Source organism: Trachurus japonicus, chromosome 13 (assembly GCF_045865225.1).
Source record: "Trachurus japonicus isolate A0001 chromosome 13, Traja_1.0".
NCBI lineage: Eukaryota > Metazoa > Chordata > Actinopteri > Carangiformes > Carangidae > Trachurus > Trachurus japonicus.
The window spans coordinates 41,594,835-41,610,304 of NC_140919.1; the positions used below are offsets into that span (position 1 = coordinate 41,594,835).

At 42.8% G+C, this 15,470-nt stretch overlaps 1 protein-coding gene across 2 annotated transcripts in view; it reads left to right on the forward strand.

The window, feature by feature from the left end:
- supt5h (SPT5 homolog, DSIF elongation factor subunit) overlaps positions 1 to 13,405 on the forward strand; it is a 44,278-nt gene extending 30,873 nt beyond the window's left edge. For both annotated transcript variants that reach the window (XM_085796587.1, XM_085796588.1), the window contains 7 exons: positions 1,734 to 1,861; positions 2,839 to 2,944; positions 4,223 to 4,381; positions 6,144 to 6,312; positions 7,788 to 7,985; positions 10,368 to 10,463; positions 12,702 to 13,405. In XM_085796587.1, coding sequence (XP_085652713.1) covers positions 1,734 to 1,861; positions 2,839 to 2,944; positions 4,223 to 4,381; positions 6,144 to 6,312; positions 7,788 to 7,985; positions 10,368 to 10,463; positions 12,702 to 12,842 — 997 coding nt within the window. In that variant the 3' untranslated portion in view covers positions 12,843 to 13,405. The remainder of the gene's footprint in view (positions 1 to 1,733; positions 1,862 to 2,838; positions 2,945 to 4,222; positions 4,382 to 6,143; positions 6,313 to 7,787; positions 7,986 to 10,367; positions 10,464 to 12,701) is intronic.
- Positions 13,406 to 15,470: the final 2,065 nt, after the last annotated feature.

Sequence of the window (15,470 nt, forward strand, 5' to 3'; positions counted from 1 at the left end):
ACGCACCGCCCCAAACACTCATCTTTAGAGGGTTGAAGCAGCAACGTTCTAGTGAAAGCCATTTTTGTCACTTTTCAGTTCTTTGCTCATAACAGATTAAAATGCCCATAGCTCATCTGAAAGGGCTTTCTCAGTTATTCAAACAGTTGTAAATAGCTGAGAACTTTTAGTTTGTGGAAATATCAATAAAATGAAAATGTCAAAATCCCGCCATGTGAAGGGTTTTCCCAGGCTACCACACATAGAAACCAATGGAAGCATGCACACACACAAAAGGCTCCGTGTGAACGGCCCCTCAGACTGCTTTGGTCTGGATGAGTGTACTGTAAATACCAAATAAAGCCCCGGGCGTTTATTTGCTTACATCACTCAAATCAACAGGTGTTGACCTGCGTTTATTAATAGTGTGTCTCCATTCAACCTGAACAAAGAGAGGCAAGGCAAGGCAGTTTTATTTGTATAGCCCGTTTTTACCAACAGTTTACCAACAGGGCTTTACATGGCATCATAACAACATCCTCTACCCTAAGACCCTCACATCGACTGAGGAAAAACTCTCAATATACAGACAAGAAAACAGTTTGTAACAGAGAATGTTGGAAACATGGACATGTTAACAGGAGCTGATGGAGGCAGCCTCTGGTGGGAGGAAAGGCAGGGAGAGCAGGCCAGCATAATGGGAGGACTGGGTGGCAGACTGGTTCATGGGAAGGGAGGGCAGGCCGGTTTAACAGCAGGGGAAGAGGGGGAGGGGGCGATGCAGGCTGCGGCTGATGCAGAGAGATGGAGCTCCGGTGGATCTGTGGAAACACAGAGAGAGTGTGAGACACCAAGGCCAAACTACAAAGTGAGGAGAGGAGAGGAGGAGAAAGGAGAGGGCTCTGTGTAACCAGATGTGTCCCCAGCAGTCTAAGCCTATAGCAGCGTAGCTATAAAATGGTTCAGAGCTACCTGAACCTGAACCAGCCCTAACTAAAAGCCCTGTCATAGAGGAAGGTCTTAAACCTAGACTTCAGTGTAGTTAGAGCGTCTGCCTCTTTGACCCATGGAGGCTTCACGCCGTTTCTCCAGACATTAAAGACGGCCGGGCAGACTCGGTCTCGGTCTCGCTGACCTCCGCGGTCCTGGCCCGCACGGGTACCAGGAGACCGAGACCCCCAGTCATGTCGGCCCTCCGCCCTTTCTGATCTGCCCCAAGTTGCAACAACCCCATGGACGCCCAGTCTCTCCACTCCTCTCCCACACTGCAGCACCTGTCCTGGGCTACACAGTGTTGGCTCACTCCACCGTCCTTTTTTTTTTTTTTTTTTTTTTTTAGTATCTAATAATAATGCAATGTAAGGTAGCCTAACTAAATAAGCGTACGACTAATCAGAACAGTAAATTGTTTACACTACTTTTAAAAGGAGTAATAAGTCATTTAAAAACGAGGAGTCGACACTGTGCAGCCCTGGACAGGTGCTGAAGTGCGGCTGGGAGGAGTGGACAGAGGCGTCTTGTCGGTCCTCGGCCGTTTTTAATGTCTCGAGACACTCTTTTCAATTTGTTTAAGGTTATTTGCTTGTGTTTAGGCAGGCTTTATTTGCATAGAATATTTTTTGGCAACCAGAAGCACAATATCTGACCCGGCGTTTAATATGAGAATGATTTTGCCACACTCAGCAGATAATTGGGAGTCGGCTATTATTTGAAGTTTTACGGTTATCTCCTGTTGCTTTCCCACCTCTCTCCAGGGGAGCGAAGAGACACGGCGGAACGACCTCCACCCATGGACGCACTCCCATGTACGGCCCCCAGACTCCCATGTACGGAACGGGCTCCAGAACGCCCATGTACGGCTCGCAGACGCCGCTGCACGACGGTGAGTCACTGTCTCATACACCTACACCTGTCCCTCAGGTGTGTTCTTACTGAGTTCTGTTTTGTTTAAAGTTTGCTGCTCATTATAATGAAAGTGTCTTTCTCACATCCACACCACAGAGTAACCATTATTTTCATAAATGATTTTGGATGGATGGATGGATTTATCTGATCATTTTATTCATATTAAAGGGATAGTTCAACATTTTGGCAAATTGGCTCATTGCCATAATCCCTATAGTCATAGCAGTAGGTTTGTTACCTTTAATTGTCGGTGCAAGCTGTTTTTAGAACGGCGGAGCAGAGCTGTGAGCTGCTCAGAGCTACGCTACGGAGGCTAATGGGATTTCTTGGTTTCCCTCATCAAACTCATCAACTACACAATCCAACAACTCCACAACGCTCTGGTGGACAAGTTGTGACCTGCACATTCACCACGCTATGAGATAATAACACAACGTTACCACACAGAGTTGTTTTAGAGGGAAATGCAGAGACTGCTTGCTGAAAGACTGTCCCTGAAGGCAACGTGCATCAGTGGTTTTGCATGAATTTCCCTCTAAAACAACTCTGTCTTACAACGTAGTTATAAGTAAGTTATTATCTCATAGCGTGGTGAATGTGCAGGTCACAACTTGTCCACCAGAGCGTGTTGGAGTTGTTGGATTTGTTGGATTGTGTATTTGATGAGTTTGATGAGGGAAACCAAGAAATCCCATTAGCCTCCGTAGCGTAGCTCTGAGCAGCTCGGCGGTTCTAAAAATAGCTTACACCGACAAATAAAGGTAATGAACCTACTTGCTATGACTATAGCGATTATGGCAATGGGCCAATTTTCCAAAATGTTGAACTATCCCTTTAAGTTAAACGGTTTAGGCTTTTCTGATTCTATATCAACTACCACACACAAAGAGCGGCTGACATAAGAGATGTGTTAGAAGAGCCGCTGTAACTGTGTAATTGTTTGTGATTGAACAGGAAGCCGTACGCCTCATTACGGCTCCCAGACCCCGCTGCATGATGGGAGCAGAACGCCGGGGCAGAGTGGAGCGTGGGACCCCAACAACCCCAACACGCCCTCCAGGTGACACACGGCTTCATCAGATTTATTTCCATCCCGTATCCATCAACCATTATCTGATTGATTGATTGATCATATTTATTTCAAACCAAACAAAAATTATATCTCACATAGGTAACACTTTACTTGAATACGTGTTCATCAGATTGACATAAAACCGTCATAACCATGACATAACACTGTCATAAACCTCAATGAATACTTATGACAGCTGTGGTTAAGTGTCATTCGGTAAGTTATGTCACTTTTGATGCAAAGTTGACATTGTTTGAGATGTTTTTGTTCTGACAACTTGACATAAAGACAATTTAAACTGTCATAGCAGACCTAATGGACAAACTTTAACAATGATGTCAAGTTCTCATAACAAGGAACATCTCCAACAATGTCAACTTTGCATCAAAAGTGACATAACTTACCGAATGACACTTAACGACAGCTGTCATAAGTATTCATAGATGTTTATGACAGCTGTTATGTCATGGTTATGATGGTGTTATGTCAATCTTATTAATACCTATTCAAGTAAAGTGTTACCCACACATACAACATAACAAGAACATCCACAGGACACCATATAACCAAATATCGAACAGGACAAACAACAACACAGACACTAACAACAACTAACACTGTTTGAAATGGGGATGGAAGAAGCAAAGCTTATCAGTTTCCAACCCCAGACAACTCACATACAACACAACCAAAACACAAGGTCACTCTCCAAAACCCCTTCTCCCCCCACAGTCATCACATTAGTTCACATAATTTATCTCTCCTTTTCTAAACTTAACTTTAAATTGATTAACACTTTTGCTGAGTTTAATCTCTACATCCAAGCTATTCCATAGAATAACCCCTCCGACAGAAATACACATACTTTTTAAGAGTCGATCTTACACTTTGCTGTTGCAATTTGAGTTTTCCTCTTAAGTCATATCTTTTACAGCCTTGGATTATACATGGAAGAAGATTATTTTTGGCTTTATAAATGATTAATGCAGTTTTAAATTTTACCAAGTCAAAAAATGTTAATGCAGATGCCTTCAAAAAAAAAGTGGCTTAGTGTGATCATTGAACCTAACATTAAAAACTGTTCTTATGGCTCGTTTTTGTAAAATGTACAGAGGCAACAGGTTGGTTTTATACGCATTACCCCAGACTTCCACACAGTAACTCAAATATGGCAAAACAAGAGAATAATATAAAATAAATTAAGTAGAGACTGTTGGTTAAGTATGTGCCTGGATTCTTTTAAATTAACTTCTGTCTCCTTTCCAGAAATGAGGAAGAGTATGACTTTGGTTTCGACGACGAGCCCTCCCCGTCCCCTCAGGGATACGGGGGGACCCCCAACCCTCAGACCCCGGGCTACCCCGAAGTCCCTTCTCCACAAGTCAACCCCCAGTACAACCCTCAGACTCCTGGCACGCCTGCTATGTGAGTGTGAACCTTCCCACACACACACACACTGTTAACCACAGATGTGAAAGCACAGTCAAATGCATGTAGCTGAGTAAATATTTTACAAACATTGTTCTAGATCAGTGGGAGCTGCCGGCCCTCTGGTCATTAGGTTCCTCAGCTACTTGAAATGTTGATCAAACACAATCTTTTATCCTTTTTTGGCATAAAAATGCTGGAAGCTCCAACGTGTGTGAGAGTCGGCTGTCATCTGTGTCCATTCCTGGCAGAGCCTTGTTTAGTTTGTGCACTGTTTAGATAAATGGACGGAGATTTAGACTGTTTAAAGCTCCGGTCCACACTGGACAACAGAAGTGCTCTGTCCTCTAACCAACATTTGAATGTTACAAACACAGAGGTTCAGAGACTCGGCCACGTTTCCACTACATGGCACCAACTGAAGTTAATATAGACTGATATATATTATATACAGTAACATGCAAAAGTTTGGGCATTTTCAAAATGACAGAAAAGGGAAAATGTTTGTCCACCCTGCATAGTTTTAATGTGTATGCCTTATGGAGATCATTTCATCGTCCACTTGAATTGTTCACAAATTATGACCAGGGATGCCCAAACCTTTGCATGCTACTGTATGATTATTTATAAAAGACTGATCTGTTCATTCGACTGTACAAATATTTATGTAGATGTGGTGATAAGTGTACATACAGACGCCAAGGCAGCGCTCCTGTTCTGTCCAGTACAAACATGAAGCTTCACATGGAGGCAGCTCTTCACAGAGCAAATGTCCAACAGGTGTTATTTGGATAAACTGACCACACGTTGGGATCTAAACAGTTACTTTCTCACATGAAAAACATTAAGACTTATTAAAGTGACATATTAACGGACCTACAGCAGGAATTACATCAGGTTTTAGCTGTGCAGGATATTCCATACATGCCGCACATTGATGACACAGTGACGATTCTGGACCAATCAGTGGTCTGCAGTGTTTTCACGTCACCTTTTAGTTCCTCTTTACCTGTTTTGGAACCTGTGCTGAGGTGGGACCAGAAAGGTAGAACCAGGTACCAGATTCCAGGTTCTTTTACTTAAAGGATAATTTACGTTTTTTACAACCTGGACCTTATTCCTAGCATAAAATACGATCATTTTACTCACCCAGACAACTTTGGTGTCATTTTGAGTCGTTTTGACGAAATTAGCCGCAGTGGAGCGGCGCGTATATCATCAGCGCAATGCAGCCTCTAAATAACACATTATCCGCCGCAAAACTCGTTCATTTCACCAATATTTTGTTATGATACACTAGTGCTATGTATGTGCATGTTATCAACATGCTGCGCCTCTAGGTTGACTACTAACGTCTTATCTGGATGATGTCATCTCCGACCGCTGCCCGGCGCGGCTAACTTGCTACCGCTAATGCTACGGTTCGTTTCTGCGTGTTTCTGACTTGTCAGAACAAAATGAGCAGCTGGATGAAGTTCAGCTTCCACAGGCTTCCTCTCCTCAACCTGGACTCACTAAAGCTCCGGCTAGTTGAGATAAAAATGGACCTGAATGCCGAAGCAGAATGATTATTATCAGAATGAGCCGGGCAGCGGCTGAGTAAAATGATCGTGTTTTATTCTAGAAATAAGGTCCAGGTTGTAAAAAACAGAAATTATCCTTTAATGGAAACACAAATAGGACGAGTAGAGTGGAGTCAAACTGGTACCACGTAGAGGAAACACGGTGTAAACTTCTGTCTGTGTGTGTGTGTTTGCAGGTATAACACGGAGCAGTATTCTCCCTACGCGGCCCCGTCCCCTCAGGGCTCGTACCAGCCCAGCCCCAGCCCTCAGAGCTACCACCAAGTAGCGCCCTCACCGGTCGGCTACCAGAACACGCACTCCCCGGCCAGCTACCACCCCACACCCTCCCCCATGGCCTATCAGGTAGGAGATGGTTGGGTTGTTAACTCTCAGAATAAACAGAAGAAACGTCTGCACACTCCAGCTCCCTTTCAGTGCATTTATTTAGCACATCCAACAACAACATGCCGTGTTGTAAACTCTGACTGCAGATATTTACATTTCCTCAGAGCCGGATCTGTGGCCCGCTGGATGTGAATATCATTTGAGAAACAAACCCAGCTGATGTTTACATATCTGTGTCACTTTCCTTTGCTGAATGAGTTGGAAAGTGATGTCAAGGTTTTGTGTTTATGTTTTAACTGTGTACTGTGGCTGATTAATATATTTAACAGGCCTTGAAATGATCACAGCCTCAGAAATTACAGCATCTGTTGATCTGTTGTGCTGAAACTGTTTACATTGTGAGTTCACTACATCTGGTAAGTTCACCAGATGTTGTGATATATTCACATATATTCACGATCCTCTAAATCAGGAGGAACACCAGGGAGGATGTATGCATCGACTGTCTGCTTAGCCAACGGTGAATTTACTCATTGCACATGTGCAAGGAGATGAAAATGTACTTGAACTTTTCTTCTAGGGCTGTCCTAAACAATTATTTGTATCCCCATGAATCTATCAATATTTTTTCAATTAGTCAAACAATTCATTTTTTGATTAATCTAACGATTATTTTTTGGTTGAGGATTAAACACTGTGGTACGCCATCTCCGTTTTGCAAAGGCAGCAGATAGGGATGCACATGATTAACCTTTGACAGATAACAATAACTTTGACCGATTAATACTATTGGTTAATTTATTTTATTAGCTCCTTATGTCGTCACCTCACCGGGGCGCGTCGACACGTGAAGACTTCCACGTGCCTTCAGTCATATTTCACAGCAAAAAGTTACACAGGAGGACCGACAGTAGCTATATGCCAGTTATGCAGCGCAGTCCCCATGATGGACATCTGCATGTCCGTCACCTGTAAGGACAGTGCCGCTAAAAAAAAAGACAGACAGAGTTTATAATCTTATCAGTTAACGGTTATTGATCGGCTAACGAGCGTCCACTTATGTTTGTGAAGGTTAACGTCGGCTGTGTGTGATCGACAACAACCCAACGTTATGTTGTACGTGTCGACGTTTTTAAACAACCGACGTAATCGATTAATCGGGACAGCCCTATTTTTCTCATAAACACTGGTTTTAATGAAACATGACTGGACAGTGCATGGATGGGAACTGTGAGGAAGAGGAGAAGCACTTCCGATACACTGTGCCCTGCCTCCATTACCACAAATAAAGTACTTCTATTGCACGTATCATTAAATAAAAAATACAAAATGGCAAGGTTACGAAAGATGCAGAATTTGAAATAAAACAAACAGATGTGGGATGTTGTTGTGTCTTGGACAGTTCCAGTGAAACCTTGAAACTTCTGACTAATGCAAATGGTCAAATTCATCCAGACTATTAAGGGAAATCATTTCTCTGCCCGCCTCCACAGGCCAGTCCGAGCCCCAGTCCTGTGGGCTACAGCCCCATGACGCCCGGAGCGCCCTCTCCTGGAGGCTACAACCCTCACACCCCGGGGTCTAACATCGAGCAGGGCGGCAGCGACTGGGTGACCACCGACATCCTGGTCCGGGTGAAAGACTCCTTCATGGACCTGATGGGACAGACCGGAGTCATCAGGAGCATCACGGTAACATGCGCAGAATCACTCCTTCACCCCCGTCTTGTCTGAGGCCCATTTCTGTCCTAGAGCGCTGGATAAAGAAATCATTTAGGCCAGATGCTGGAAATTTGAAGTACGCTTTATGAAAAATTTTCACATCTCTTGTGAAAACACAACTTCAGTCATGAAGATGAACTGTTGGAATAGTTTTACCAAAGTCTTGGCTTCACAAAAGCAGTGGAATATACTAATAAAGTAATAGATAAGTGTAGAAAACAAGTCTAAAATGAAAGTTTGTAATGTCTCTTTATGAGCATAAACGTTGTCTGTCATTCGATTTTCCTCAAATGTGAGATAAAAGAGGCTGAATATTGACTTCACATTACATACAAGCTTCATGAGAAATAAGCAGAAGTTTTTTCTTCTTCTCCAAACTAAATTTTGATCTGTTATTGGCTCTCTAACTCTGTTGAATCACATAGGTTGTAGGAGTAGTTTTTCTTTTCGTTTTCTATGGCATAAATGGCAGAAATATAAACACACCGGCGCGTGAGCTGACCTCAGAGGGTTAAAGGAAAAATACACTGTATACATCCAATGTTATATATAAAATACAAAAAATAGAATACATAGAGACAATAGAAAAATCATTTTAAATAGAAAAAAAAACTCTGCTGTGTGTGTGTGTGTGTGTGTGTAGTAGCTGGTTAAGCAAAGCTTCATAGTAAGACCAGATGAGTCGGCATGAAACATGGCTCCGTTTGTGCCGCTGAAACTTTCTTCCAGAGGAAATTAATGTTTGGCTGAGGGTCTTGGGGAATATGTTTGAGTAGTGACGTGTATGTTTTGGCTGCAGTTAATCTGAGTCTGTAACAAATTTCCACCCAGGATCTCATGAAGGGAGGGAGAATCCTTTATTAAATGTAATCCTGGAGCTCCTGTAGCTCTCAGGGTAGACTGCCTGCCACGTAGGCTCAGTCCCAGCTGCAGCGGCCCCGTGATGCATGCCATTCATTTCATTTAATTTCGATTTATTTCATTCATGGTGTACATTCTCACATAGTTGCACATATTTACATAATGTACACATTTTCACCATGAATGAAAAGGAGCAGGGTGAAGAAAACTTATAGTACCTGCCCCTCTCTGTTGTTACAATTACAGTGGCTTACTTCAACACCAATATTATTCTCTGTTTCAAAATATTAAGAATGATGAAACATAGTAATGACAAGAAAACAAACAAAATACCTACAAGACACCACTTGTCTATCTATCTTTTCTTTTTTAAACATTTTCTTAAACTGAGACATACTTGTACAACTTTTCAATCCCTTGCTTTGTGAATGCCATACTTTTACACCTGCAACAGAAATACACATTTGTTTTAAGCTTAGCCTTGCAAATGTATGTTTAAAATCAAGCTTCAGTCTGTTGTCCCCTTCCTCCAATTTAAACAAGCTTTGTAAATGTTCTGGTAATGATCTGTTCTTTGCTTCTGCTAACACTGTCCTGTTCCCCCAATAATGACTTTAAAGATCGTTATTAGTATCAGGGTTTTTCCTGCATAGAGGATTTGGCGGCCACCACCACCGCTAAATTCATCACCGCCACCAGCTCACGAGTCAGTGTTATTGTTGTTGTTTTCTGGCTTTTATGCATTTATTTTGAAAGGACAGCTGGAGAGGGAAAGTGAGAGGGGGGGATTGATACGCAGCAAAGGGACAGTTGGGTGGAATCAAACCCATGGTCGCTGCAGCTGTGTCAGCAGGGTCCACAAACATGACTCGAGATCAGTAAAATATATGAAAAGAACATAAAGGCGGACTCAACAAACCAAGCTGATATCCACAGTGGAGAATGATACCGGTGAACTGTGATATGGGACTTGAACAAAGCCTGGCTATGCTGAGCCTGTTTCCTAGTCCAGCCCTCTGGTCAGGAAGTGATTCCCTCCAGTTCCTGCATTTGAAGAGTTTGTTCCTTTGAAGGCAACGTTGGCCAACGATGCAACACTACAGAGGCTCAGTGAGTCTGCGGGTCTAGTAGTATGAAGCACTGTGAGTGGTTGTAGAGAATATACAAGTTTTACATAACTTCAAGTCCATTTACCATCTGTCAACATGCTGCTTAGTCTGTTTTACTCAGGGTCAAACTGAAGGCCAGAATCTCAGTCAGATCGACTCTTAATCTTCTCTCCATGACAGTTTTTTCTTTTTCTTGGAGATAATCAGCTTGCACAATACTCCCACTTCTCCAACACTTGATTTTCGAGAGCTTTCAGAGATAATGGGGTCATCCCAGTTCAATGGGGACGTGGGGTTTAGTCATTTCCTCCATGTTGTCTTTAGATGAGCTCAGCTAGACTTTGGGCTGACGTGCTGTCTCTGTCTCTCCGTCTCTCTCTAGGGAGGGATGTGCTCAGTGTTCATGCAGGAGTCGGAGAAGGTGGTCAGTATCAGCAGCGATCACCTGGAGCCTGTCACTCCCACCAAGAACAACAAGGTAACTGTTGCTAACCACAACCTTCTCTCCAAAGTAAATGGCCTGCTGTGTAAAACAAATTGAAACACAATGCGATGATTTACAAACAGTCAAAAGACCACGTGAGGTTGAAATGTGTGACATGCGGTGGTTCTCAGTCACCCAGGGCCCAGTTGTTCAAAAGGTGCAATCTGGATCAAAATGAAATGAAATCCCTTGTTTTGCCACCCATCCAAACTTTGCAGCATGAAAGGAAACATGAAATATTTAAAAGCAGGGACTGTACTGAACTCAGGAGACTCTACCTTAACAGTGACCACCTAGGAGGAAACACTGGAGTCTTAAAAAATGAGGTGTAAAAGAGAATAAGTAGAGACTCATTAAGGTAAATGATAGAAAGGAGTAGCAGAAATAAATACGTACATAACTAAATCAAATGAAAACAACCACACCAAAGCCAATAAACATTGTAAATAGTACAAAGACACATCAGAAAACAGTTTGGACGCTGTGAGTAGGGAAATGCTAAAGGAAAACAACAGGAACATGTCACAGTTAGTGCGGTTACCTAGCAACAGTCTGTAACAGGACTTGGTATGAAAAGATCATCCCATCCCAGAGAGGTGAAGTAAACATGGTGGGAGGCCTTCACCACTCTGCTGGCAAATGGTGCAACAGTTTAGGAGTAATGTCGCTCAGCATGAAAGCTCAAAGAATGATGGGATTTATTGGGCCTTTAAAAAAACCACGGCCTGTCAACACAGCACGTCGAGTGACAGTTGTGACTCTACCAGGGAAACAGGAATTCATATAAAAAACCAGATGCAGAAACAGCACAGCTGCTTTCTCTGGTTCCCAGTTTAAGTCAAGTGGACAGACGTTTGTTGAGTCAGTTAGAATGTTAGAGAAGAAAATTCAATAAAAATATTTGAATATATAAATATATATATATATATATATATATATGCATGACCTAACAGAGCTGCTAAAAATCTTGAGGATACGTCTCACTTTGACCGAGTTACATTCAACAACCTGTTCTCAATGACGGAAAGTAAATTCACAGGAGCGGTCATTGTTTTCGATGGATCAGCTATGTTTACAGTTTCAGGTGTCTTAGTTCTGATGTTTAGACAGATAAATTAGTCCTCTAACACATCCTACAGTCTGACTGGTCAGAGTTTTTCAGAATAAAAGCAGCTAGTCCTCTAACACATCCTACAGTTTGACTGGTCAGAGTTTTTCAGAATAAAAGCAGCTCGTGTTTAAGTGTCAGGACGACAGTAACAGCTGTAATCTCGTCCCTCTGCACATTAACAGTGAGCCTGTCAGTCACTCTGCAGGCACCGCGGTCACACTGTGTGTTACTATGGTTACAGGATTGTCACTGTGTGTTACCATGGTTACAGGAAGTGTCCGTGGAGCAGACGGTTGTGTTGAGCTGGTTGTCGATTCCTTTTGACATCAATTTGTTTTGATATAAGATATTTTATCCAGTTTATGAATCCACCGCTATCCGCCAGCATGTTGAGGGACGCTTGTTTTGCCACTCAGTCCGATTGAACGGGGCGTTGCCGAGGGCAACGTGACGTAAACACATACCCTCTATATATATATCAGGGTTTCTGCAGGTCATTAAAAAGCATTAGAAGTCATTAAATATATTTTGCTAAAATTAAGGCCTTAAATGGCATTTAAAAGGCATTAAATTCGATTCTCAAAGGCATTAAAAAATTGATTGATTCATACAGTGAGATTTTGATATCATTACATCCCTAAAGAGCACAAAGAGCAGAAAAATAGGGGGATTATACAGTTAATCTACAGTAAAATTAAATGTGGGTGAAGAAATGGAGAATTTTCTAAATGAATATTTTTAGGTGGTGGGAGGCTACTGTTGACTTTTTTTTTTTAATCGCTTTCGGCAAAAATCGTAATCGGCAGGTCAGGCTTTTTAAAAATCGGTGATCGGCCAGAAAATTGCAGTTGGTGCACCCCTATTGGTGTGATAAACATGCAGAACCAAGTAATTGGGTGTGTGAATGTGTATATACGGTAGGTAAGTGTATATATGCACTCGTATAGTATTTGCAGTCACGGGCATTAAAAATGTTTGAAAGGGCATTAAAAAGGGCATTAAAAAGCATTAAATTAGATTTGCTGGTACCTGCAGAAACCCTGATATATATAGCTATATATATATATAATGTTAGAGAGTATGAGGCGTGTTTAAAGGCTGTCCCCTGCTCTGCTGTCCAGGTGAAGGTCATCCTGGGGGAGGACCGCGAGGCCACGGGCATCCTGCTGAGTATCGACGGGGACGACGGCATCGTCCGCATGGAGCTGGACGACCAGCTGAAGATCCTCAACCTGAGGTTCCTGGGACGTCTCGAGCACTGAGACACGGACGTGCCGAGGGACAGACACACAAACACACACACACACACACACACACATGATCTCACACACACAGTGAGGTGGGAATGCAGAGACACACAAGACTGTAACAAGAACAACATTGGCTGTATTTTCACACTGAGACATGAGCAGAGGAGGAGAGTGTTTTATTTTTCATACTTGTTGAAGGGCCAAACCACACACACACACACACACACACACACAGACACACAGAATATTCGACCCCATAAAGACCTTCAGCTGCAGGAGGAATCATGATTTGCTGTTTCTTTACAACCTGACCAACACTTATCTCGCTCTCTAAATCAGTGTTTCTTCTCTCTTGTGTCTCGTTTTTTCCCATTACATTACATTAGTGCAGCAGCGATCCCTCTCTCCTCTGGTTGTTTGATTTTTTTTTTTTTTTTAATCATTTCTTTTTGTTAGCTACTCTTATTAGTAAATCTGTTTTTAGTGCTTTCTCACTGTTCTGTCAGTACTGCTGGTTTTCTGGGAGCAGGAGTAAAAAAACGTAATGTAACATGTCAATAAAATGTGAATCAGTCTTGGTTGTCTGCTTGTCTTTGCCCATTGTTTAAAGGGTGGGGCTCTGAGTGCTGCTAGAACTCACTACCAAGGACCGAAATGTCTTAATATGCAGTGACAAAGTGGTGCAACAGGCCCTGCAACATCCCAAAGGTCATTATTATCTCACAAAAGAAGATTTTGACCATAACTCAAAGAAATCACAGGTTGTGAAGTAAATTCGCACAAATAACTTACGATAGATTCATTATGTGAAGACACTTTTATGTCCAAAAGTTCAGAGATTGAGTGTGCATGTTGACAGAGCCAGGAAACACTCAGATTGAGCTGCACCACTGTTGCCGTCTTGGCATCAGTGTCTGACTCCGCCCCCTAACTCCCAGCTAACCCAGACAAGAGTAAATATGAGGGGGCCGCATGGAGCTGGGAGTTAGGCCACATTTACACACAGCGGGGTATTTACAGAAACAGATATTTCCCCTTAAAGCAGAAGTAAGTGATATATTTGTGTTAATATAAGTCTTAAATAGTTGTATCTTCCGACAGCAATCACTTCTATAGAGTGTTTGGTCTGAAACACGGGTCTGTCAGTCACTCTGCTCTGCTCTGAGCCCAGGAGAAAACTTTCCTTGTATCCTACAACCTTTATCCAATGAGGAGAGAGAACGGCATAAAGGGGCAGTCCTCTCTGTGTGTGCAGCCAAGGGACACCGTGAATGTGGCGACGTAGGGACGAGGACTGTTATGGTGCGTTCAAGGAAACTCGTATTTTTCCGACCGTGAAGTGGTACCAGTTCGATCTGGTACGAGTTCACCGGTCGGAAGTTACAAGTGGCCGTTATAGTGACTTTCACCGGTAAAACAGGTCGGAAAAACACGAGTGGGTTGCCTGGAACGCTACAAAGTCGTAAGTTGTGACTTGAAGCTGTAATTTACGATTTCAAAAGCCTGCCTGGAACGCAGCATTAGCCAAAACCACCGGACCACTTACTCCTGCTTTAAACAAACTTCATTTAAGTGGACCGATGCAGGATTTTTACCTTAACTATGCTACATTTGACCTTAATTAAACAGCTTCAGAGTAATTGTTATGTTTAAATAAATGGCATGGAACGTGTTAAAGGGGGAATGGAGGCTCTCTTGCCTCTATTTGATAGGATAGTTGAGGGAGACAGGAAATGGGGCGGCAGAGAGAGGGGAATGAATAACATGCAGTGAAGGGCCGCCAGATGTGGGATTCGACTGCAGCGAGGACTATATGCTCCTCGTAACCCGTAATCTCTTGTTTATGACGGAAATATACACATCGTAACATTGTATTTGATAAATAACGTTATCTAGCGCTCTATTGATTGATATCTTGCCGTCTTCGTTAAAACCAAACGCACATGGCCAGGAGGAGGGTTAGCAACGCAGCGGAAAAGTGACCAAACCTGCATATTTCCCCTTCAACAGCAGTTTGTTTTCAAACCGCTCTTCATTTACATGAACCCACATAAACATGCCGTGAAAGCTACAATGAGCACGTCAGACCTACGGGCGACAGCGTAACGACGATCAAAAAGCCATAGACACAGACGGCAAGCAAGGAAACGTCACTTCCGGTTAGGGCTGTGGGGGAAAACAAACCGTTTTCCCCATACACACTCATGCAAAAAGGCGGCATTTTAAACCTTTGTCAAACGCTTGTTCGCCGTCCTGTCTTAGTTTTAATCACATGTATGTGCTGACAAAGAGCTATATATTAGAAAACTCATCACGATCTGGGTCGATTGCTGTCCGTACATCTTAAAATATAAAGTTTTCACAGCCATAGCCTACACCGAGTCAGCGGGGTCGGCAACCTTCACTTCCGGTCAGAGCGTTACACGTTTGGAGAAGATGAGCGAAGTTCCGATATAAAAGTTCAGGTTGTGGTTTTTGAATTTATTTGCGGTGCAAAATAATACACAATAACTCAGGCAGTGTCTACGAGTGTCTAGAGCCGGCCGGCGGCGACTAAGAGAGTGTCAGATCCGTGGGGGAAGACAAATATGACTGACTGTGAAATACCTAATATTTTTAAATGTACGGACAACAATCGAC